Below are 27443 nucleotides of genomic sequence, written 5' to 3'. Positions count from 1 at the left end.
GCAGATTCCAGAGCAAGATTTAGAATAAGATATTTTACACAGGAGATATTCTATATACAATAATTATTATAAAAAATATTTATTACCCACTTAACAGATTGTTGTACCATTAATGCTAACAAAAAATGAATTATAATGAAGCTAAAGACATTCATGATCACTGTTTTCCTAAATACAGATTGGTATATATAGAAACATTATGTACAAACTCTGTAACTATAAAGAGTGCATTTTACAGTGCTAGAAATTTAAATTCAAACAAAACTCATAGCAAACCAAACCATTTTCAGATAAATAATGATCTGGCAAATATGTCCCCCTATATTTTTACAATTTTTATTAAAAAAATTAATTATATTTTATTTAAAAGTATAAAAAAGTATTGTGACAATATGGCGTAGGTGCTGGTTTAGATGAGAAATAATTTAAAATAATATATTAACACGTATTATTATATAAAAAATTTGTAATATGGATATAAATTTAAGAACTAAATTGGAAATATTATCTTTTCTGTATCATAATTAGATATTACCTTAATATTTGGAAAAGTTATTCAATTTATTTTCTACTTTTTATTTATAGTGGCACCATCTTTTGGTAGCAATCATAGTTATATTATAAACTCTTTAAATATTAGATTGTTTATACAAGATAATATTACTATTAGAATGGAATAATAATTAGTCTTGAATAATTAAAAATTAGAATGCCATTTAAAACATAACTGTTTATTATAAAATATATTCTATCTGCGATTTTTAGTATTTGGTATCGTGATCTACTGAGACGGACGCGCCGTTAGTGTCGCCCTGGGCCGCTAGGCGGCCAGTAAACAAGCAACCTACAATTTTCGCCGACCATTTCCATACTAGGTGCGCCGCGTCGTTTTTAAACAAATTCCTGCCGAACAATTTAAATTGCCAGCGCGAAAACCCCGCCTTAACCTACCGTAACCCTCCGCGGATCGAAATAACGTGCAATTGTGGCGACCGGAGGCCGTTTTCGCAGCCGTCCGAGCCGGTGACAACTGTGGGATGGGTCGATGCAGGTCCGTAAACCGAATTGCTGGCGTGGAACGGGAACTTTCCGGCGTTTTTTCGGTTTTTTAGCGGCGAGAAAACCGGCACCCGTGGACTGATGGACAGTGGTGTGTGCGGGAACGGTGCAGACGATGCCTTTTGGACACGATCGCTTGCAGGTTAGTCCTAATTTATCACGCCATATCCTAGGTAATGGTTTATATAAACAAAAAAAAACACATGTTGTCGTATACGACATCGAACGGGCTGTTGCTGGCCAACTATTCGGAATTAGTATCCGTCAAGTGTCCCGACACATCCACTCGATGATCCCGATAGTTTTTTTAAATAATTAAGCGTCTTTGTTTGCATTTCTAACCCCAAAAATTCTAATCAACGCATCGTTCACACTCTAAATACGTTGGAATTCCAATTCCCGATTGTTCGTCGATCGTTTTGTACTAAAATTAATAATGCATCCGTATCGCATCGGGAGAGCTGCACACAGTTCAATGACCCGCGTTTTTTGTTTTGATACAGGAATCGTCTCGGACTAATATGGTGTTGTCGGTGTGATAAATGCACATTGAATTTGATTGAGACATTTATTATACTCACTTAATGGGTTTGTTTTTTCTCTCTCTTTACGTGTTAAGCGGTTGATTACTTTTGTTATTGAACTTTGTAACGCTCGCCTGGAAATATCTCATAATTATTATTATTATTTATGCGCCAGTATTGTGTGCGTGTTTCGACTAGGCCAGATAAAGTTTTCCTACGATGAATTGCCTATTTTGGAGAGAGAAAAGGACGCCGTGATACAGCGGGTTTAATAGAATTGTTTAATTTACATGAATAGATGAGTAGGAAGGATTATAAAGATGACTATGAAGAAAACGTTTTCTCAACTAGTGCTCGTCATTTTGTTGTAATATTTTAGACATTTAAAACGTTTGATTTTTTTTGGTTGTTGTTAAATTCAATTCAGTTGCCGACATATTGTTAGTATCAATACATAAAAAAGAATAAGTGAAATTCCTGAATGTTAGTGAAAAGCCTGATAGGACTTTCATATTTATTTTAGGATGACTGAGTTCTAGCTTCGCATGAGATGTGCATCGGTTCAAGAATAGATTATATATGGATTATAGAATTATATTTTCCGTCACATTTTCTCGTAAGGTAATAAGGTTTTGTAACGTAATCTCTTAGAACGTCAACAATCTGCCCCTGGGCATTAAGTTTTATTATATGATTTCCGTTATATAATATAACCATTCTGACACGTAGAAGATCACTTCAGTAAGTGACCTGCTGTACAACTTGTAAAGACTATTCTAACTTATTCTAGATATTATTAAATCTCACTCTATGTGTCTATTAATCAGAAGCTATACAGTTACACTTCAGAATACACTTCTACACTAGACAAGTTCGTGTAATTTGGTTCGCTTCAATCTTCTGATATCCTGCGTGTCATCCATTAGCTGTACTGCTTCCACTTTTCTGTGATTTAACAACCTTATTTCATGTAAAATCTTGGATCACTTCGTATATCAATTCGATTTCCAGGTCATCGTGCGGCTCTTCGTTGGTTTCATAGCGGTAAGCATTAGTAATCAACCGTAGGACTTTATTTTGGCTACGTTGGATTATTAGTAGTTGGTTTGATGTTTTAGTGCAACCCCATTGCTCCAAATTTTTGGTTTTAGATCCGGTTGAGAGTATCTTCTGACCAACCACTACAGTTGAGCTTGACTTTAAGTCTAATCTGCTCTGTTCTTTGTCCAACATGTTTCCAATTTAATCTACCATCGAGATATATTCCGAGGTATTTGGTTGATTCTGTTTGAGGTGTTTGTCGTTTCGTCGCAATGCAAAATTAATATGGACGTATTTGGAACTGTAGTTTCCAGTATCTAGTCCATTTGTAGATCTTATTGACTGCTACTTGTACTTTTTCTACATCCTTAGACAGGGACATATCCTTTGCTATGATTACTGTGTCGTCGATAAATGCTCGAAGTACAGTTTCTTTCGTTATTGGGATACCAACAGTTGTAGAGCAGATATTGGACAACATTTTTGGGCGTCTAAACTTAGCATACCAATCCTTGATGGTTGATTGTCCTGGGGCACTATCCAGAAACTCGGCATCAAGCCAAGTTTTTTCTTCAATAATTTTCCTTTTTTTACAATAACAAAAGTTGCTTCACTCAACATGCTATAGTTCACAAATTAATGATCCGATAGCTGTCAACTTTATACAGGCATTTTTGAGGGTTAGGGTTAACTAAAAACATATGGATTTAGTTCTAGTAGCGCCATCTATGGTTCAGGTCGGGGACTTGATAAATTAATACCGTAGTCAGGAGGGTATCAATTGAATAATGTATTCTACCTTCAATCATAAATAAACTGATCGTGAATGCTAAAAATACAACATTATAGTGTTATCACTGACGACCTACTTATTTTGTTTGTCCAGTTTATTGTATATAAGTGAAATAAAAATTGAATGTTTTCAACCTTGACCTTTTAAGCCTGTCTCGAGCAGGACAAATTGCGTTGATAGAAGAGCGGATGAAAAGTCAAACCACGTCAATTTTTATCGGACTCGGAGGTAGGAAACGAAGTAATTTGGAGATGTTTTTTAAATATCTTGCATGATGGAATATTGTCTCGTTTCGGACGGCACAATCTGGCTCAAAGTTCCACCGAACTGTTCATCTTACGGTGGACAAAGGACTTTTGTTAAGTTCTGGATACAAAGCCGTTTGAGTCTCGTAATTGGAGGGAGGTATGATAGTGTAGGATAAAGTTAGTATCCGGACAATGCTTGGATTCATATGGCGACTTGTATTATAAGTGAACATGTAACGCTTTCTAAGCTTTAACGAAATAATTATTTTTGTTCACTAGGCTACATTGTTATAACTATTATTATATTTCTGTTAACAATACTTTTGCGATACGAGGGCAGCTTGACAAGTTATTGATTGAAATATTTATTCGGCAAAAAGCGTTTTATTTCTCAACATAATTTCCTTTTAATTCGATACGTTCTGTTCGGTTTTTATTTCGCGTAGTGATGACATCTTCATTCGACACAAATCTCTTATGTTTGGGAACATGATATAGTCGCAGAGGACCAAATCTGGAGAATATACAGAATGGGGTGGTATTTCTTTGGTTCCATCATAGAACCACCATAGAGAGGGATTGTCAAAATAAATGTTCTAGATAGATTCGTAAGCTCTTAGAGGTTTTTTTATATCATTTTTATAAATGCTTTTCCGAAAATTGATTGAAGACTTGTTCCTTGTTTTCTCTGTCTTCTAATTTTTATATTTATTATTAGAACATTTGCCTTTTTGCTCTCACTGTTAATTATACAAGTTAAAAAAATTATATTACCCAAGGAAGTTTAATGAAATAAATAAAACCAAAAATGTATTAAATAAATGAGTAATATATTCAGTTATTGATAAATCTGTGGAAAAATATGTCTTTCAATTTTTTTTATACATACGTTGAAATATATTATCCGAAAGATAATGATTTAAATGTTTAAAGACACTGCATGGTAACCGTTTTATCTTTTTTTTTTATCAATTTTGACCTATTTCTCTGTATTTGGTGATATGGGGACTTATATACGAATTAGATAGCGTAACTTTTTTTCAATTAGATGCAATTAAAACATTACTCCGCCTATAATATTTTAAATTGATAAATTGATAATAAACATCTTTAAGACCAATGTGCAATTTTTCTTTAAACTAGATCATTAATTCGAGAAAAAAAACTGTTATCTAGCATCTTTATGTTGTAGAGCTTCTACGTTCAGCTGGCTCATTGTCATTTCGTTATATGGTCACACCCTATTCGGTCTCGACATTGACATGGTTTTATTTATGACTTCTGTAATTGATTGTTTAACGATAACCCTAATTGGATTTACTGTTAGATAGTTTCATATGAATGCATTGGCGTATTTAAGAATGTTTATGAACTGAGACCTGGAGAATTCTATGCAGGAAGATTCATTCTAGAGTTTTTAATATTTATTTTTCTGGAATTACACTTTCATGAAATCACCAACATGTGAACTTTATTATATGTGTGCAAATAATACTTTTAACGTTTTCTGATTTTTGTTCTACAGAAATTGTACTACATGCTTTATTTTTGTGTGTTTTTACGTATTGTTTTGTGTTTTTTACATGTATTTAATTTTTTTATAATATCGTGATATTTTCCTTTTATTAAGTATGTTTCCATTCCAGTGTCCATTAGTGTATATCTTTCTCATATTTCAGTGTATATCCTAGGTTTTTTAAAACTCTTAATATATTGTATTAGTTTTTTCCGACTAAGTTATGATAATTCTCTACAGTGATTTATGCATTTATCTAAAAGGACTTATCGGCCTTTACTTAGTGTCTAATAAATTAATATAAAAGTTAGTTTCACCTTTCAGTGTTTTTAGTATTTAATGCATTTCAGCATACAACTACAAAATAACGCACGGTTTGATTATTTTGAGCCTGCGTCCTAGTTCAATGTGATCCAAGAGTTGCGGTACTTCGATGTTAACATGGGAATGGAGTCTTTCGTCATATGTTGTTGAGAACATTTTTAATATCCTCTAAAACAGTTGGAATTCAAAGGTCTCGGTGTAAGTAATTGTTCCTATAGGATTTGGTTGCGTTCACAATACTTCTCAGGGCTTTATTCTGTTTACTATTATTATGTTGATATTACTTATCGCAGAACATCCTCATAACTGAATTCCATAGGTCCATATTGGTTTTGCTTGTACATCAGCAACTTACGTACGGATAATTTAGATTTTTTCGGGCGCTAATAACCTTATTTAGTTATTACAACGATTATTACGTACATATTTTATTTTAAAGTGCTTTTTTTGTGTTAAAAATCTAAATTTGATTATTTTTTTAATTTTTAGTGAGTTCCTTATTTATTTTTTGAAGTCGGTCCAATTTATTTGTTAAAAATATTTTATTACATTCAGTTTTTCGTCACAAATTCTAACTAAATTAAATTATTTGTTTTGTTATCTTTAAGGAATAAAAATTAAAAAAAATAAGGGAATTTATTAAAAAGAAACCGTATTTGTGGTACCTAAAATACTCCACTCGGTCACGGAAAAATTATATAGTAATATATTAGAGTATATAGTAATACTGCTTAGACTATGTGTTATTACGGTCAGTATGACCAGTTGGGGTAGTAAAAAGCCGGAATCATGTTTGTACCCCTTATAAAATCTCTTATTCCGCGCTATTCAATATATCGAAATGATTAATTTATTTACCCATACATTCATGAGCGTAAACATATTTTTTTACAATGGTCGCCTAATCCATTTCAGCGTCAACCAAATATATGTTGCTATGATGCCACGTAAAAAGGCTAAACTAGGTCAGAGCTGATAATGCGACGACACAAAAATAATTAAACGATACCAACATCTCGTATCGTAGGTTGGTGTGGCTTTATCGTTCTGTAAATAATGCGTTAAAAATAGTGGGTCCTTTCGGTACGAAAATATCCTTATTTGTTTAATTATTTCGAGAGCGAGACGATTTTATTTTGACTGCCGCGGTCGTATTTTTTTTTTAAATATAATGTCGGTTTATACGCATTAGAAAATCGTACATGGGTACAAAGTTGGGTACTAATTAGTGATTAGGATATCGGCGAGTAGTGGCTTCGTCTGTTGTATCAAGTAATTGGGATAAAAAATAATAATTCTGTAGTAAATATGAATTTATTCGTTAACTAGCGACCCGCCCCGGCTTCGCACGGGTGCAATGCTGATACTAAATTAAATACACTACAGAAAAAATATGAACGTTGTATATAAAAACATAGCGGCCCGCTCCGACTTTGCACGGGCATAAAATATATATGCCTATGTCACTCAATGAAAACATGATTAAAATCGATCCAGTATTTTTGGTTCATTCATTACTGCCCTTGGCCTGCACGCATTAAATTTGGAGTAAAACAATTCCTCTTCCCCTATACTTACTATGAAGATTTCCTGCTATCTTTGGAATATCTAAATTCATACAATTTTTATTACATTACACATTTTTAAACGCAAATTTTAAATTTGTAATATCTCCGAAAATATTTGTTTAATTTACCTGCTGTAAGGAACCATATTGATCTATATTAATTGCACACTGTATTTAAGGTACTTAATTCGATAAGGATTAATGCCGTATTGCTTAAAATAGCTTCGTAAATAAGCCATTTTCTCACGTAAAAAGTAAACAATAAAAATGGTTAATGTGGGTTATCCCTAAAAGATAAACATATACCATCGCGGACTTTTTTGTAGACCTTTTTATGGTGTACAATACTGTAGTACATTAATTTGATCTAACTCGTAGGGTTAGGCAGCGTTTTTGCTAATTGCTAAATAAGCCTAAAAAATAGGTTAATTTACGACATCACGTTAGAAACCTCTAAAATTAGCAATGTTGCCTTAGTATATTATGCATGTATTATACATATAAACCTTCCTCTTGAATCACTCTATCTATTGAAAAAAACCGCATCAAAATCCGTTGCGTAGTTTTAAAGATTTAAGCGCACATAGGGATATAGGGACAGAAAAGGCGACTTTGTTTTATACTATGTAGTGATATAGTTTGGGTGTTCTAATATATATTTTTATATACACTGATCGACATAATATGAACCTGCAATCCTTCGAAGAAGAAGAGAGTTTTCAACGGAATGTTCCAACGGATGAAATAATCGTTAGTATGTTCTAGATAGAAATCTACTCCTAACTCTGTGCTCTATAACTCTTAATAATGATTCAGCTGTCGTCCGGCGATTGTTCTGGCCAGGGAAGATGTTTGATGCTAGTGTAACCAAGACCGAACCTTTCCTATGGGCGCATTATATTTTTGATATGCCAGTGCGTGGCAGCAATAAGCTAGCCACAGTAAGAACTCTTAATTTCCTCTAAAACAGTTAAATTGCAAAGGTTCAGCTACTATTCCGTTTCGCTGCTGATGTTTCACCACATGAGAAATCGCGCATTTCACCGACTGCTTGTTTTAACCATCGCAGATTAAAGTGATTGGTACATTGAAATATACAGAAGCAGTGTTGCTAACATGCAACGAGATGTACTGCATAGCATGAGCTTTTAAGCTTTTAAATTGTGACCTAAAGTCAGAGAGTCATCGAAAGCTACGAAAAAAAGAACAGTTTTATTTTTCATTATCATTTAAAAACACTTTTGAAGCATCTTTAATATCAAATGTTAGACCTGAATAATAATGAATTCAATATAATGTCCATTATTTATCAATATTTAGCTTTTTTTGCTTATCATTTCAACGGACATGATGAAACTAATAAGGAATCCAATACAAATTAATATTAATTAATAGTATTACGCTAAACACCGCATCAGACATTAATGACGTAGTTATTTCGTAACCATCCGTTTTACGTTTTTAACGTGCAGTTTTTATACGTTTGAACTTGTTGACTTATTCTGATTTTATTTGCCCCATTTATCTTATATTCCATGTTATAATATAAGTAATATGCAAATAGTGCGACACTATCCCTTTATGAGAACTGTAAAATTGTATAATTTGCCTAATTATTCTCTCAACTTAAACTATCTACTTGGTTTATTGACTTCGTAAATGTTGTGCACCATCTGTATGCAAGTGTTGTCAAAAACCATAACTGAAACCAAGAAAAGTCTTGACAAAACACCAACTATTAACGTACGATCAAATAGTGGGTTTCTCTGAGTGAACATGAGTCAAAGAAAGACAAGCTGTGTCTGTGGATGGTCTATAGTTTTTTAGATACGTTGTGTCCTTCGTATCCAGCCAGCATTTCTTCACCGGCGAATATTATTCAGGGGTTTTGGACATATTTAACATTGATTTGAAGCAAAAAACTGCATTTGGCGAAGAAAAAGCCTTGTTCCATCAAGATGTACGTATGTATTGACCACGGCAAATATCCATAAGTTGGATTACGAACTGTTACCCCATCTTGTATATTCTCCAGATTTAGCTCTTCTGCGACTAGTTCCTATTTCCAAGCCTGAAGAAATGGCTTTGGGTCGAATGAGGACGTCATCACTGAAATATCTTGAGAAAACCTATTATTTGGAGGGAATAAAATGTTGGAAAAACACTGGACTATATGTATTGTATCAAAAGGAGATTATATTGACAAATATAATGATTTTTATCGAAAAAAAATCTTTTATTCAAAAAGTCACTGAGTTATCAATCCGGCCTCGTACATTTAGTAACATTATCTGAAGTATAATTCATCAAATCGTTTCATGTACAAGATACCAGGTATTTGATTAATATTTGTTATTAAATTTTTCTAATCTGACCATGATGGAACTTTTTTCTTTTTTTTTTGAATATGTATGATGTATGAAGTTATTAGGCAGCCATATATGCAAGAAACAATAAATAAAGCAAAGGATTACCTCAAATCTAACCCGTATTATTATTTACTCTATATTGCGTTTGCCATAATTAGCTACATACTACAATAGTTTGGATAGTGGGATTGTTTTATTGTATTTATATTAAATGAAGTAGAGTTCTAGACGCGTTTTTATATAGTTGTACTCCCTGTTGTCCTGCCTATCCCATCCAAACCGAAGGCGTTGTTGTAGGCAATGCTTCTTTCCACAAGTCCAAACAGTTCTTCATTGTACATTATAATAATTCTTGGTCGCGTCCCATATCGATTCGACAGGATTAAATTAAACGAATTTAAGCATTAGACATTTAAACAAATATACTTTCAACACAGTATAGTCATGTTGCTAGAGAAATGGAAAAATGTTGAGGAAAATGCTGGAAAATATTTTCATTAATATATATCATAGCAACTGTTCTCAATAAATGACTGTGTCAATAAATAAAGTAAAAAATCATTAGAAAACATGTAAGAAGCTATTATTTACTTAACAACTATTTCAATCTTATTTTCATTGATATATAATACTTATATGTCTATATGTTATTTATATATACATATATATATATATATATATATATATATATATATATATATATATATATATATATGTAGTTATTTTACTAAATGTCACTTTTATCTTTTGCTTTGCATACACGCTGTTTTGTCTTATTTAACTTGTATCACATTGTTGATGCTATAGACTTAATAGAAATCAATCAATCAATTTATGGTATCCTAAAACCATTATTATCTTGAACAACTTTTTAAGAAAGTAACGTCTAGATTATTTAACTATTAAAATTACTTTTATTACATTAAATTCTTATTATTACATTGCATTGAATTTAGACATTGCAATTGGCAATACATGCGAAGACGTGAGTTCACTATTAATTTAGATAACACTATACAAACTGTCAAGTGCTACGAGTATTTGGATGAATTTGTATTTTTTTGTAGAAATACCATGTATTACGGTTAAACTATATGGATTAAATTAAACGAATTTAAACATTAGACATTTAGACAAATATACTTTCAACACAGTACAGTCATGTTGCTAGGAAAATGGAAAAATGTTGAGGAAAATGCTGGAAAATATTTTCATTAATATATATTATAGCAACTGTTCTCAATAAATGACTGTGTCAATAAATAAAGTAAAAAATGATCAGAAAACATGTAAGAAGCTATTATTTACTTAACAACTATTTCAATCTTATTTTCATTGATATATAATACTTATATGTCTATATGTTATTTATTGTTAATTTACTAAATATCACTTTTATCTTTTGCTTTGCATACACGTTGTTTTGTCTTATTTAACTTGTATCACATTGTTGATGCTATAGACTTAATAGAAATCAATCAATCAATTCATGGTATCCTAAAACCATTATTATCTTGAACAACTTTTTAAGAAAGTAACGTCTAGATTATTTAAATATTAAAATTACTTTTATTACATTAAATTCTTATTATTACATTGCATTGAATTTAGACATTGCAATTGGCAATACATTCGACGACGTGAGTTCACTACTATTTTAGATAAGACTATACAAACTGTCAAGTGCTACGAGTATTTGGATTAATTTCTATTTTTTTGTAGAAATACCATGTATTACGGTTAAACTATACGGATTAAATTAAACGAATTTAAACATTAGACATTTAGACAAATATACTTTCAACACAGTACAGTCATGTTGCTAGGAAAATGGAAAAATGTTCAGGATAATGCTGGAAAATATTTTCATTAATATATATTATAGCAACTGTTCTCAATAAATGACTGTGTCAATAAATAAAGTAAAAAATGATCAGAAAACATGTAAGAAGCTATTATTTACTTAACAACTATTTCAATCTTATTTTCATTGATATATAATACTTATATGTCTATATGTTATTTATTGTTAATTTACTAAATATCACTTTTATCTTTTGCTTTGCATACACGTTGTTTTGTCTTATTTAACTTGTATCACATTGTTGATGCTATAGACTTAATAGAAATCAATCAAGCAATTCATGGTATCCTAAAACCATTATTATCTTGAACAACTTTTTAAGAAAGTAACGTCTAGATTATTTAAATATTAAAATTACTTTTATTACATTAAATTCTTATTATTACATTGCATTGAATTTAGACATTGCAATTGGCAATACATGCGACGACGTGAGTTCACTATTATTTTAGATAAGACTATACAAACTGTCAAGTGCTACGAGTATTTGGATGAATTTGTATTTTTTTGTAGAAATACCATGTATTACGGTTAAACTATACGGATTAAATTAAACGAATTTAAACATTAGACATTTAGACAAATATACTTTCAACACAGTACAGTCATGTTGCTAGGAAAATGGAAAAATGTTCAGGATAATGCTGGAAAATATTTTCATTAATATATATTATAGCAACTGTTCTCAATAAATGACTGTGTCAATAAATAAAGTAAAAAATGATCAGAAAACATGTAAGAAGCTATTATTTACTTAACAACTATTTCAATCTTATTTTCATTGATATATAATACTTATATGTCTATATGTTATTTATTGTTAATTTACTAAATATCACTTTTATCTTTTGCTTTGCATACACGTTGTTTTGTCTTATTTAACTTGTATCACATTGTTGATGCTATAGACTTAATAGAAATCAATCAATCAATTCATGGTATCCTAAAACCATTATTATCTTGAACAACTTTTTAAGAAAGTAACGTCTAGATTATTTAAATATTAAAATTACTTTTATTACATTAAATTCTTATTATTACATTGCATTGAATTTAGACATTGCAATTGGCAATACATTCGACGACGTGAGTTCACTACTATTTTAGATAAGACTATACAAACTGTCAAGTGCTACGAGTATTTGGATTAATTTCTATTTTTTTGTAGAAATACCATGTATTACGGTGAAACTAAATACGTAAATAGTAAATATATTAAAAATAATGATATGTTCACCATGTATCTTTTATTTATTCATTAATTCTCCATATAAGCATCAGCGCATCCGACAGATGGTATTTCAACAGCATTCACTTCAATTGTCGGAATCTTCATAGAGCTGCGTTACACTGGGGACTTTATAAATAACTTAACCAATTAAACATTCATATAGCGAGATAATTAAAGCTGTTGCAATAGAATTGTTTTCGTCCGCCGGCTCGAAGGTCGCTGTGCAGTCAGTCGTACGCAACATTTGATGCACCAGATGAGATCCGAGTGGGACTATTTATCAGGATGCAACATATAAGTGGATGCTTCGACTGTTAATTCGTTCGTTGCGTAACCGTTCTCGAGAAAATGACAGCGTTTTGTTTTATTAACACTTCGAGGAGTCATTTTTTGTGCAGGTAAGATTGCGCAACTTCTTGTAGTAGCTTTCCTTTCACCGTACGCTTTTGGAATTGAACCCAATGACCTTTTTAAGAACAATTTAGAAATATAGATGGATTAGCTTATGCCACATAGTTTTTATACCTATTTTAAGAGGCTGTCAAAACCTTAAATTAGAAGGAATTTCCACGAGACCGCTGTTGATTGCTGTTGATGTATCTAAACTAAGTATTGCAAAAAAACTGATCGTTATTTAAGCAGTAACACTACAAAATAATTTTGCAACCTATCCGTGCATTAAACATCTATGAAAACAGCGCAAAACTAGGGACCTCACTAATATACACCAAATACTACACAGGGCAAATTATTTCAATAATTTTAACTATTCCTTGTGTTATTTATTACCCGCTACAATCCACTATTATTATTATTAGTGTTGGGAACAATCGACTGAAATCGACTATCGACTGTTCAGTAATTGACTACTTTTTACTATCGACTATTTCAGTCGCTATTTGTGGTTCGTCTGTTTTTACTAGTAACTGTTTTCAGTCGCTATTTTCGGTCCGACTGATTTTATTACTATTTACTATCGACTGTTTCAGTCGTTTACTTTTAGTTACTATTTTCGGTTCTACTAGTTCATTCGACTGATTTTTAACGTTCTGGCCTTCCGTCCTAGCCGCGACCTTAAAAGTAATTTGCCGAATTTATGCTTATATAGATTTATATGTAATATATGTGGTTTTATGTTTTTTTTTGGTAGTGAATAACTATATATTGTAAATTAATATAGCAGTATTTTGGAACGCTAATTTTTGAGGGCAAAGAAGTAAAATTGTAAATGATAAATAGCAATATAATGGCATAATAGGTAATACTTTGGGCTGATATAATTGGTAATATTTTTTTGATAAACTTTCAAGATTTTTGTCCAGGCCTCTTGTTTGTCGAAACTTTTTTCCTAAAATCTTGAAAACTAAAATTAGGTTCCAAAGGTTTCAGAAATTGCATAGATCCAAAAGAATTGAAGAATTTTTTACAGTAGCAGTTGTTAAATTTCTTTTAAAAATATTAAAGATAAAGAGGTGAATAAAGTATATTAAATATTTGTAATAAATAAATTTTCTGATAGGAAATCTCTACTTTCATATTTTGTTGGCTGTTAAGAAAAGCACCACAGTTTTTATTTGTTAACGAATGGATTACCTTAACAGAATTTGTTCAACTTTTAAACCCCATTGAAATAATGACCACCGAGTTATCTGGTAAAAGATATCCCAACGATGTCTTTAATTATACGGCTAATAAGAGGACTGCAACATTCTATCAGATCCAGGATTTTAACAAGTGAATGGGGAAAAATGACAAAATTGTCTATTAGATGTCATCAATAAAAGACTGGCAATTTTAGAAATGAATACGATATGCGGGAAATCCACAATTTTAGATCCTAGATTTTAAAAAGCAGGATTTGGTATTGCAAATAATGCTGAGGCGATACAAAAAGTTATGACAAAAGAGGTATCTCCCATTCTAACTTCAAAAAATACAAATATAGTTCCATAAATCGAAATTCAATACAAAACTAATTACCAAGAAGGTATTGACATCTGGAGATATTTTGGTAAAGAAATGGCTAGAATGAAAGAAATAATTACTATAAGTACTGCAGCAACTTTACAGATTTAGCAGTATTTGGAAATTCCATTTATTGGGAGTTTAGAAAACCCACTGGATGTTTGGCAAACCCATAAAATGAAACTACCTGAATTATATCAGTTACACGTAAAATATTGCTCTATACCCGCAACATCTGTCCCCTGAGAACGAGTTTTTTCAAAATCTGGGCAAATAATTAACAATCGAAGAAATCGCCTCGCGGGAGAAAAGTTGAACATAATAATAATCACAGTAATTTAAAAATATTTCCGTTCAAAAATAAATAAAACTTTTATAAGGTAGTTATTGTACGATCAATTTTAGGTTCATCATGGATTAAATTTTTCAATAATTAGGTATATGTTTACATATTATTTAGAAGTTGTGGTTATTGAAAATCTTTAGTTTTTAGGTTTTATTTAAGTTGTATTGTACTATTTAAATTTATTATGCTGTTATTTAAAAATAGCAATTAATATATTAAAACACGATAAAACATTTGTGGTGTTATTATTCCATTCCTTCATCCACAGAACATTCAGTATAAAAGTAATCCTACTTCCTTCAAAATTATATTATTTATTACATGATAATAGAATTTTTTTTCCTTTTCTTTTTTAAAGTTATCACATGAATGAATCTCTGTCTCGCTTATACTACCATTGGAGAATATAAAGACATTTAAAATTAACTGCTCCAAACATTTATCTCCGTCCTTTCCTATCTCACATTTTATACTGACAAGAATTCGTACATCTTCGTTTGATATCACGAATGAAAAAAAAACACTCGAACCGTGCATTTGACTGAAAATAGTAATTACTATTTTCAGTCGCTATTTTTTTGACTATCGACTGTTTTGGGACTATCGACTGTTTTCAATCGATAGTTCCCAACGCTACTAAATATTATTTTTATCTTTTGTTTTGCGTAAACGCTGTTTTGTCTCATTTAATTTCTATCATATTATTGATGCTATAGACTTGATAGAAATCAATCAATCAATTTATGGTATCCTAAAACTATTATTATCTTGAACAACTTTTCGAGAAAGTAACGTCTGGATTATTCCAATATTAAAATTACTTTTATCACATTAAATTCTTATTATCAAAGCAACAGGAGAGGCTTTTTTGTGACCTTACGCGATGGTTCTGTTTGCTCTACTTACCCTGCTCAATTATTCCCCACAAATCCCATTCGCAGAAAACGCAGCAGCAGGATTATGAACCCCATTATAAAAAAAAAGAAGTTTACTTAGTACTTATTGTTAATTAACGCTAATGCAAATAGTGTTCTGTCTTGTAGACGGTTGTTTATATTTTATGGTGTTGTTTATGATTCTCTTTGTGTTTAATTAACGAGATTATTACGTAATTTTAAGGCGTATTTTGTTGTTGTGATTAATTTTTTATGTCATCAAAAGGTCATCAAAGATTTCATTTGATTCCAGATTATTTTCAAAGTTTACAGACAATACTTATGGTAATGTTATAAATATGAGACGAAATATGGTTACGCTTTTTTTTATAAATCTCTTCTTTATTTTGCTGTTATTTGCCGAAAATGAACGTGTAAAATAGAAAAAGAAAAAACTGGAGTTAAATATAGGAAAATGTAGTGGTTAATTGGAAGATAATCACAGTTGTCGGTACATAATAAATTGCTATTATATGAGCATTATAATAGCAATTAGCAATAAAATGACGAAAAGCAATATAAAATTTTCAGGACAAAGTCTTAAGTAGTACTGTAGGTGCACCCAGATACTATAGGACTAACTACCTACACTGATACCTTGAAATACCGACTGTCACTCAAGAAATCAATACTTGGAAAACACCAGAATAGGATACACACTCAAAAGAATCAAACCATTTGATATTATGTAGTGTAGTGAGGTGCATTTAATAGAAAAACAGCAGAAACGATGGAATAACTCAATCAAAAATGTATATAGTGTTTTTAAAGTAAGGTGATAATCTTAAAGTCTACAGCTGATAGAGTTTTTAAAGGATTATTTTACCTTGAATAATTACAATTTAAGAGAAACCTATGGTCCTCGTTGGGGCTTTTGAACCACGATTTTGGTTCCCAAATATTCTAAACTATTATTTAACAAATTAGGACTATCAATTAAATTACAGAATATAAATATTTTGCTGGGTTTGTGTATTCTAACTTCTTATATAACTTATCTCTGTTAACTTACTTTTTAATACCTTAAGATATCAAACATTATTTGTATAAATACCGAAGATATTGAATCGTCTTTCCAAATCAGTAAAGATGACGATATTACGAATATTTACCTAACTTAGGCAATAATAATATCAGTAATTTATAATCAGTAATCAGTATTTTATATCTAAATACTCTCAAATATTAAATAAATACCAAAAGTTAGTGATATTGTTGATTGATGAGTGAAATATTCATGATTTTGAAACACCAGTATACCTATTCGACATTTAGACATCATAAATGTGAGAAGTTTTATATAGTTTTTGAAAGTTAATAGATCACACCTTTTTGTTTTCATCAATTATATAGCAGCTTAAAACATAAATACTTCATCTGGTTTTATCTTTTTTATTTTTGTCTCTATTTTCCCACTAGAAATTCCGTCCCTTTTACACATGTAACAGCATTTCTTAACCTGCAATTATTTGTTGTTTTGACAGAAAGAGCACTTGTTTTCATTATGCACCTTTGTTTTTAAGAATTTCAAGAATATTCTAATCGCCGAGGATCGATTTTGGAAACCTAATTCTAATATTATTTTGTCTCTAGACACCAACTTCTCGGAAGGTTTCTGACAAGTATATGTACAAGGCACATTAATTTTAATTGACTATTCATTAATCAATCAAACGTTTTTAAACGAAGCGTTGATTTATGGGGAATATTTTACGGCGTTTGGATTAGTTATCAATTATGTCATCTAATATTAAGCCTAACCCTTATTTTGTTGTATATTTTTTGAATCTGCAGATTATTCGACCTATTATATCGACCCTCGTGCCTTATTATTTTGTTTCAAAAGCTAATGCTTCTTTAAAAATATATTATATTATTATTTACTTGTTTATTATTGCATATATATATATATATATATATATATATATACCATTGGGATTATTTTGGGTGAGAGATGTAGCTTAAATATCTATATACACTGTAATGGAATAATCTCGACAGAGTTGGTAAGTGGGGCATGAGAAATTGCCTTGCCTCTATAGAATTAGTCTCATCTTGTTGGTTTACAGAGTTAATCAACAGAGTGTTTAGTTTTTTTTTAACATATTTTTTTGAAGGGTATATATTTCTGACTTCATGTATTCTAAGAGATTCAAAAAAATTCACACGAATCTTGGTTAAGTAGCTTTAAGTCAATATACTAAATACATTTTTTTAAATGTATTAAACCCTTAATAAATTGATTGTTTAATCTGAAGGTTTAAATTATATTTAAATATTACTAACATTTGAATGAAATATTTTGAAAATACGTTAAAAAATACTATTTATACTTATAGTTTTTATATTTAATTAAAGTTAGTATTGTTTCACTGCCAAACTAACCATTTTAATTGAGAATATATAGAGTGTTCTATTTTAACTTCTTTTCATTTTACAGCAACAACGATGAATTATTTTTCATTTTTACAGTAACATTTCATATGAAAAAACACCTAAACATTCTAGACCAAAGCACTATTTTACTTATTAGACTTATTTCCTATTTGTACATTTTTATAACTGTAAATATAACAAAGGGCAATATAACATATATTTTACTTTTACTCTTTTATGACCTTTCTAATCCTAATAATTTCTAAAACTTCTAATTCTAATAAAGCAAACATTTTATTATTTTTCTGTGATGATTTATTAACATATATTATGTGTTTTATTAATGGTATTATAGAAAAATCGAACGTAGGTAGAACAACTTTTGCTAATTCCAATGTTACACTTCCTGTTGAACGACCTGTTCCTGCTGAAATGTCAATGTTTTCCTTATCGAGTGGTAAAGTTAAAGTAACGTTAGATCTCTTTGGTCGCTCTAATGTTTCTGGTTTTATATTACGGTGCTCCCTCCCATACAGCTAGCATTCACGCAAGGGCATGGCATATAAGGAAGCCAGCGCTAATCTGCGAATGATGTGTTGCAAGGATCATTAAACCTGGACTTGATGGCTTGATGATTTGAACAATGTGGTCCGATGATTCATCCTTTACTTACCTACAAATGTCCGGGTTTATCTATTGAGGACTTCCTGCTTCCTACAGCCAACCATGGTGAAGGTTCCTTTATGATTTCTGAGACAATATCGTGGTAGCCCGCTGGTGCTCTTTTTTACATCAATGGTCAGACTATTGCGAATGAATATCTCGACACTCTCAATGATAAAGTTCTTACTAGGTCTAGCATATTGTTGCCAAATACTGCTATATTCCAAGATGACAACAGGCACATAGTTACAGCCAAAAAGGTCAGTCTTGGTTTCAGGAACATTAGAATATCATCAGCCATCTTCTCTGGCCGGCACAATCACTAGACATTGACATAATTAAACCAATTGGATGATATTTCATCCTTTGGAACATTCTGATACCCTCAATGATAAAGTTCTAACTATGACTAGCATATTATTGCCAAACACTATCATATTCCAAGATGATACACAGCCAAAAACCGTTGTTCAGTTGGTCAGTATCAAATCAGGGGTATCAACATATCATTAGACATCTTCGCTGGCCAGCACAGTTGCCAGACCTCACCAGAATTGAACTAATTGGCTGATATTTAATCTTTTGGAACATTGTGTTGGAAATTATTCAGATATTCTACAATAGAAAATATTAGCTAAAAAAACTAGTTATACATAAATTTTTTTCTAACCAAATAGCTGTTCTAAATTAATGGGATTTCTTCACTGCTGCGAATAATAGTTATCATATTTAGTAGTCTTTTGTTATCGTTTTACTCCATCGTTTACTACACGAAGCGACATAAAATATTCAGCCGTTTTTTCTTATCGACTTATTTTCAATTACACGGTACACGAAGTAACAATCAGTACGCTTTGCCGTATCCTATTCTCGAGATTGTATCGATTCAATAATAATAGATCGGAGCTGGTATCGGTGGAAAAATATTATTTATTTACAGTGTACACTCTCGAATCGAAGGTCGATTGACCGGCCGACATTATTTGTGGAGAGCCGGCTTTAAAGCTTCGTTTTGTTTTCATCAGTGGCGTCGTTCGGTGTTTTTTTTATCTGTATGTATGCGCGGTCTGACCGACGTAGGATAGTCGGAGGTTTTTGCTCCGTATTTATTCCGACTCGGTTCTTGAGTTTTTGTGGAGGTTTATCAAGAATTAAAAGGAGTTGACGCCAGAGGCGTGTCGTAAAATTCAGGATTTTTATTAAATAGTGATGGCCCTGTGGCCGAAATTCGACTACAATTTATTAAGTTATAATCATGTTTCCCTCATAATAGAGTAAATGGATTAATTTAAGAATAATGTTAATATTCCTAAAACTTGTTTTGATAATATTTTTAATATAAGTAAGCAATAACGAAAAAAATTGGGAACTTTAAAAAATTAAATAAAATATAAAGATTATATTCAAGTATTGTATTTATAATTATTAACTGAGCTTGTTGACTTCTCAAAGTGTAAGTCTATAAAGTATGTAACTAAAATCATTCAGCGTCGTTAATAAGAGGTTCAAAAAAATAAATAGTCGTATAGTTACATATTTTGTTAATCTTTATCAGCGGTTTCGAATATTTGCAAAATTACTGTTAATAATTCATAACTTCTTCTATTTGTCCAATGTGTTCCGTCTAGTTAGTTTCATTTTCTCTACATATTTTCATTATTTGATTTATGTATTAATATAAGTTTTATCTTTTACACATATTTGGTCCTAAAATATATATTGAAACCGGTAAATTGAATTAGAAACCAGACTTATATACTCGGTTCTTGAGTTTTTGTGGAGGTTTATCAAGAATTAAAAGGAGTCGACGCCAGAGGCGTGTCGTAAAATTCGGGATTTATACTAAATAGTGATGACCCTGTGGCCGAAATTCGACTACAATTTATTAAGTTATAATCATGTTTCCCTCATAATGGAGTAAATGGATTAATTTAAGAATAATGTTAATATTCCTAAAACTTGTTTTGATAATATTTTTAATATAAGTAAGCAATAACGAAAAAAATTGGGAACTTTAAAAAATTAAATAAAATATAAAGATTATATTCAAGTATTGTATTTATAATTATTAACTGAGCTTGTTGACTTCTCAAAGTGTAAGTCTATAAAGTATATAACTAAAATCATTCAGCGTCGTTAATAAAAGGTTCAAAAAAATAAATAGTCGTATAGTTACATATTTTGTTAATCTTTATCAGCGGTTTCGAATATTTGCAAAATTACTGTTAATAATTCATAACTTCTTCTATTTGTCCAATGTGTTCCGTCTAGTTAGTTTGATTTTCTCTACATATTTTCATTATTTGATTTATGTATTAATATAAGTTTTATCTTTTACACATATTTGGTCCTAAAATATATATTGAAACCAGTAAATTGAATTAGAAACCAGACTTATATACTCGGTTCTTGAGTTTTTGTGGAGGTTTATCAAGAATTAAAAGGAGTCGACGCCAGAGGCGTGTCGTAAAATTCGGGATTTATACTAAATAGTGATGATCCTGTGGCCGAAATTCGACTACAATTTATTAAGTTATAATCATGTTTCCCTCATAATAGAGTAAATGGATTAATTTAAGAATAATGTTAATATTCCTAAAACTTGTTTTGACAACATTTTTAATATAAGTAAGCAATAACGAAAAAAATTGGGAACTTTAAAAAATTATATAAAATATAAAGATTATATTAAAGTATTGTATTTATAATTATTAATTGCGTTTATTAACTTTTCAGAACTTAGGTCTATAAAGTATATAACTCAAATCATTCAGCATCGTTAATAAAAGGTTAAAAAAAAAATAAAAATAGTCTTATAGTTACATATTTTGTTAATCTTTATCAACGGTTTCAAATATTTGCCCAATTACTGTTAATAATTCATAACTTCTTCTATTTGTCCAATGTGTTCCGTCTAGTTAGTTTCATTTTCTCTACATATTTTCATTATTTGATTTATGTATTAATATAAGTTTTATCTTTTACACATATTTGGTCCTAAAATATATATTGAAACCAGTAAATTGAATTAGAAACCAGACTTATATACTCGGTTCTTGAGTTTTTGTGGAGGTTTATCAAGAATTAAAAGGAGTCGACGCCAGAGGCGTGTCGTAAAATTCGGGATTTATACTAAATAGTGATGGCCCTGTGGCCGAAATTCGACTACAATTTATTAAGTTATAATCACGTTTCTCTTATAATAGAATAAATGGATTTATTTAAGAATAATGTTAATATTCCTAAAACTTGTTTTGACATCTTTAATATAAGTAAGCAATAACGAAAAAAATTGGAAACTTTAAAAAATGAAATAAAATATAAAGATCATATTAAAGTATTGTATTTATAATTATTAACTGAGCTTGTTGACTTCTCAGAACTTAGGTTTATAAAGTATATAACTAAAATCATTCAGCATCGTTAATAAAAGGTTCAAAAAAAATAAATAGTCGTATAGTTACATATTTTGTTAATCTTTATCAGCGGTTTCGAATATTTGCCAAATTACTGTTAATAATTCATAACTTCTTCTATTTGTCCAATGTGTTCCGTCCAGTTAGTTTCATTTTCTCTACATATTTTCATTATTTGATTTATGTATTAATATAATTTTTATCCTTTACACATATTTGGTCCTAAAATATATATTGAAAACCAATAAATTTAATAGAAAACCAGGCTTATATGATAAAAGAATAATTTATCTATCTAATTATTTTGAAATAAAATTGCATCATTCTTTACTTATTTATTCCACTATTCAATCTTTAAAACAGTAGCTGTCATAATTTTTGTCAATGAAAGGGGTAAAACAAACCAAACAGATAGTTAATGGATGGGATAATTCGACATTTTAAGACCATTTAGTATGTTAAAGCAAGTCTAAACACACATTGTGTGATACTACATGATGAAGTATTGCAGTTTTGTGTGAAGATGTATGAAGACATGAGGAAGATCGTAAATTCGGGAGATTTGAGTATTTGTTCCACATAAATATTACAAGGAATTTTAGTACAGTAGATACAAAAGCAACCCTTTTGTAACCCTGTTATGTACTCATATACTCAATTTTTTCAGTAGATTTGTGTTCCGCCTAGTCTTAATCTACTGTTTTCTACTTTGTCTTCTCAAATGAGGACTAAAAACTCGCCAACAACAAATCAATTTTAACTCTTGTTACAATACATACATATTTGTTACAATAACATTTACAGAAAAATATGAGTACATTTATCACCTCTAATATATAGTCTGTTCGAAGTTTAATTTTATATGCGTCATCAAGATGTGTAATGTATTGCCTGTTGCAATTTGTAAATTCGTTTTAGAATCAGACAATATTCTCATTTTATTCTAGTTAAAAAGAGACACAATGCTTTCCGATTAGTTCGAACACGTAAACGAATGAGCCTGTCAAAGTCGTCCGGTTTTCCAGACGTATGCAAAATTCTTGAAAGCAATAGTTATAAGAAGTTATAACTCAAACCTTTAAATTATTGCTGCTGTATAATTAACTGTGGTTTTTCGATGTACTATAATGTTAAAATTAATTATACTTGATAATATTTTTGTTCAATTATTTTATTTAAAATCTGATTTAAAAATGTTCCGCCGGTATTTTACGGTACAGCGCTGCCAGATATACGCCACAACGTAAAATTACAGGTCCGTAGTCGATTTACGTATAGCAAAAATAGGCGAATAATCGACCATATTAGAATTGGAGTTGGCAGATAGTCGACCATGCCCAATGAAAATAATGTCTAAAGTATTTGTTTATATTTTTGAAGATTTGACGGCTATTCCTGGTTTCTGGATTTGGGCATATTTCGTTTTATTAAAATTTTCTTATTTGTGGGGCATATCACAGAAAAATTAGGTGAATTTAAGTCTAACCGTGTCAAATTTCAGGGCTCCTGATGCTACCGTTTTCCTCAAAATTGGAAATGGAATTTTCGCCAAGTCCATTAATATATAGAAGAAGATATTTATGTTCAACGACTTCGTATCACCTGCATCTATCCAACTGCATCTTGCCAACTGTAAAATATTTTTGTAAAGACCTTATGTAAACCCCGACCCTAAAAAGCCCGAGGGGCCGTTGGGTCATTAATTAATAATAAATAAATAAAAATCTAGTAGTGGTAACAGTGTTTCTAGTCAATGATGATTTTTCTTTGTGATATATCTGTAACTGGTTATGATTTTGTTAACTTATTTCTGATACAAATTTTATTTTTGCCAAAAAAAAACTGTTATACCGAGGGTTTTTCTGTACTGGACCTACAGTTTAACGTCGGAGCCCACGTAACAACCACGGTTCTCGCCATTAAGCCTACCGATTGGTGGTTGCTGGCCAGACTGGGATCATTTTCCTTGTCGGATTTTGCACTCTTGCCTAGGACAATCATAAACATACATTTTACGACCATGCCCCATCAGGATTGGAACCCGCGATTATCGCAACAATAGGTAGACCGTCCTGTCGCCTTTACCACTGCGCCAACCAAGCCGGCTATTATGTTTTATTTTGATTTTTAAAATTTTTATATATCTGCATTATTACCATTTAAATAGTTTATTCTGTATGTATTGTATTGTGACTGTATAATTAGTGTGGCCAAACTTATTTATAAGACCACATATATTATTCAGACTGGTTGTTTCAAGATTATTTTGAAAGTCTGTATTGCTATATACGGCAGTATGATCCCCAAGGTCTCTTTAAAATGTATGATAAACATTAATGGTACTTTTAAACTTTCCGAGTATCATTGTTTGTTTTATCAGAGTACATAATAAAATACTTAAAAACTATTTGGATGGTGACATTTTCCATTGCGAAAAAAAGATCATAATGGTCCGAAAATATATTTATATCCCTTTAGTTAATGTTTGTATTTAAATATCGAATATAGAAAAGTTATGAATATAAAAAATATGAATATAATTTTAGCTATTTTTTTGCTCTTGAAATATGGTTTTTAAAGCATAGTACAAATATTCTAAAAATACTTTTATATCTATATCGGAAAATCAATGCTGGTTGCATAGATTGGTATTAAATATTTCTTATGAATGATTTATATATATGGAGGATGATGGAGGGGATAATTCGACATTTTAAGACAATTTAGGATATTAAAGCAAGTCTAAACACACATTTTGTGATACTACATGATGAGGTATTGCAGTTTTGTGTGAAGATGTATGAAGACATGATGAAGATCGTAAATTCGGGAGATTTGAGCATTTGTTTCACATAAATATTACAAGGAATTTTAGTACAGTAGATACAAAAGCAACCCTTTTGTAGCCCTGTCATATACTCAATTTTTCAGTAAGTCTGCCATCAGTAATTGAATTTTGATATGCCTTAACTCAAGATCAAATATCCCACAATGATCTTAATAAGACTATTCTCACAAATTCCATCTGGTGCTTGATGAATTAAGTGCTGGAACATTGTTTTAGTAATTTAGGCATGGGCATTATACTGTGTTCACACAAATTTGTTTCTGCAGTAAAGCAACCAAATGGTAAAGCTTGTTCTTCAAGGATGTTACTTATGTAACAATTTGCAGTCATTAACTTACATCCCCATATAATTTTAACATTGTCTGTGCAAAGCAAAATCGTAGCTGATGGATTATGATAAAACTTTTTAATAATTTTTTCACTGTTGACATTTCCCACATCCTTCAGTAATTCTTTTTTTATATACGTTAGCCATAATTCTTTGGCATCATGAAGCGTTTAAATTAAAGAACCCACGCAATGAATTATTATAATGCACACTAATTATAAAGTGTTCTCTCAATATGTTCGCGGAAATACTTTTTAAAAATATGTTTATCGTTGCTAAAGTGATTTTATATTCTAGTATAATATGCTCCAATGTCAATACATGTATTCCAACGCTTCTTCACTTATTGGGGTCCCATTATTGCAGTGGGTTTTCAGGATTTCGATATAATTCATCTAATGAGCATCCACGAAATTCAGAAGTTTCTGCAAATATTTTCTGAGAGGTCTGAGAGTCATCGGCCAGTCAGGGGCAACTAAATCTGGCCAATAAACTGGGTATTAAAAATATTCTCAACTTTAATGGTAGTATTTTTTTTTCTGATTTTAACGATAGTAATTTTTTTTTCTTTGAAGTAATTAAAGTGGTCGCGAAGATTTGAAATAAACAAAATTAGTAGCAATTCTTTCTTTCATTATGGATTAAAAGTTTATGTTTAACTGTTTAATGATGGTAAAATATGTAACTTAAACGCACGTTGTGGGTGTTACCCATGTTTACTTGAATGCTTTAATATTTTAATATTTAGCTGAAGTGACGTCAATGTTTCGTAACGTTTTCAATTAGATTCGATTTTTCAATATTTAAATGATTTTCGGAGAAGTAGCTGTTTTAATGACGCGATAGCTACATTTATTTTTTTCGAGACGGTTGACTTGATATATCAGGTTCTACTGAATCGATTTATTTGACATTTGGTGTGAGCTTTCTCCATACTTTATTCTATCGTATCGAAGAAAACCATAACAAAATCAATTATTTTTAATTAAATCAATTTGACGATAGAAAATTGTTTCACTTTTTTCCGGACATATATCTAAACCGTAAAAATAACATATTACGTCTGTTTAGATAAGTGTTTTGGATCCTTTCTGAATGGTATTTAATCTATAGTGGTAATATATACTTCAAGGCCGCCGCTCTTTACGTTATTATTCAGAAAAGTGTGTTATTTATTATAATTCTGCGCGAGATAATATTTATTCAACGCCGTGTTTTGAACGAACTGATATTTTATCGGACCACCCTACGCCACTGTTCCGATCTATCCGACTCGAAAACAAACAAGTCTAATAAAAGACTGAGTCAACCTGAAAAATAGTTTCTCCAAGGCAATCCATGATTTCGTAATTATATATCGAAAAAATCTAAACAATTTATAGTCGAGATGGGGACTCGTATGTTGACGAAAACTTAAGTTGAATGAGCGAGATGGTGGGAATAAAAAGTGGATTTTAATTGATTATGGTCTAAAAGCATTAAATTAACTATACAGTGTTAGTGATTTATTTAATGACCATACAAAAAGTATGAGGGCTATTCGAAAAGTTCCCAATATAACAAAGGAAACATGTTTTTAATTTATATTATGTTGTTGGAGAACTCATCTTTTTTTTTTGATCCGTACTCCACTACACAAGATCAAATGGTTTAATTGTTTTGTTTTTTTTGTTCTGGTGTTATCCAAGAGTTATCCATGTCTCCTTGCGATTTTTTTCATTTCCTGAGTGAGAGTCGGTATCTGAAGGTCTCTGCGTAAGTAATCATTCCTATAGTATCTAGGTACAAGTATTATGCTTCTTAGGACGTTATTCTGGAAAGCTTGTATTATATGCAAGTATACTGTATATAATACAAGGGCCTAAAACAAAATTATTTTTAATAAAACAATATAAGATAATTAAACACTTTAAATATGTAAAGACAGAGGGCAAAATAAATGATATAACGACTACTTATTCAATCAATGGCAAAGTAAATAATGTAAATAAACGGGCGAGATCTTAATTTTTGAGGTGGTCGGGTGATAA

The 27443-nt window shown here is 30.7% G+C and overlaps 1 protein-coding gene across 2 annotated transcripts in view; it reads left to right on the top strand.

The window, feature by feature from the left end:
• The first annotated feature begins 868 nt into the window (after positions 1–868).
• Positions 869–27443, top strand: part of Tcmet (methoprene-tolerant) — a 213084-nt gene continuing 186509 nt past the window's right edge. Inside the window, exon 1 of one of the 2 annotated variants that reach the window (XM_076415496.1) lies at positions 869–1201. In XM_076415496.1, coding sequence (XP_076271611.1) covers positions 1175–1201 — 27 coding nt within the window. In that variant the 5' untranslated portion in view covers positions 869–1174. Of the gene's footprint in view, positions 1202–12759; positions 12935–27443 lie in introns of those variants that run through there. The other variant, XM_076415502.1, reaches the window with a different exon arrangement.

The sequence above is a fragment of the Rhynchophorus ferrugineus genome, unplaced genomic scaffold, assembly GCF_030347505.1.
Source record: "Rhynchophorus ferrugineus isolate W39M unplaced genomic scaffold, kcgeb_rfMv2 rfM10, whole genome shotgun sequence".
In the NCBI taxonomy this organism is placed as follows: Eukaryota; Metazoa; Arthropoda; class Insecta; order Coleoptera; family Curculionidae; genus Rhynchophorus; species Rhynchophorus ferrugineus.
The sequence above is the reverse complement of the archived record's forward strand: the minus strand, read 5'-3'. Positions and strand labels throughout refer to the sequence as shown.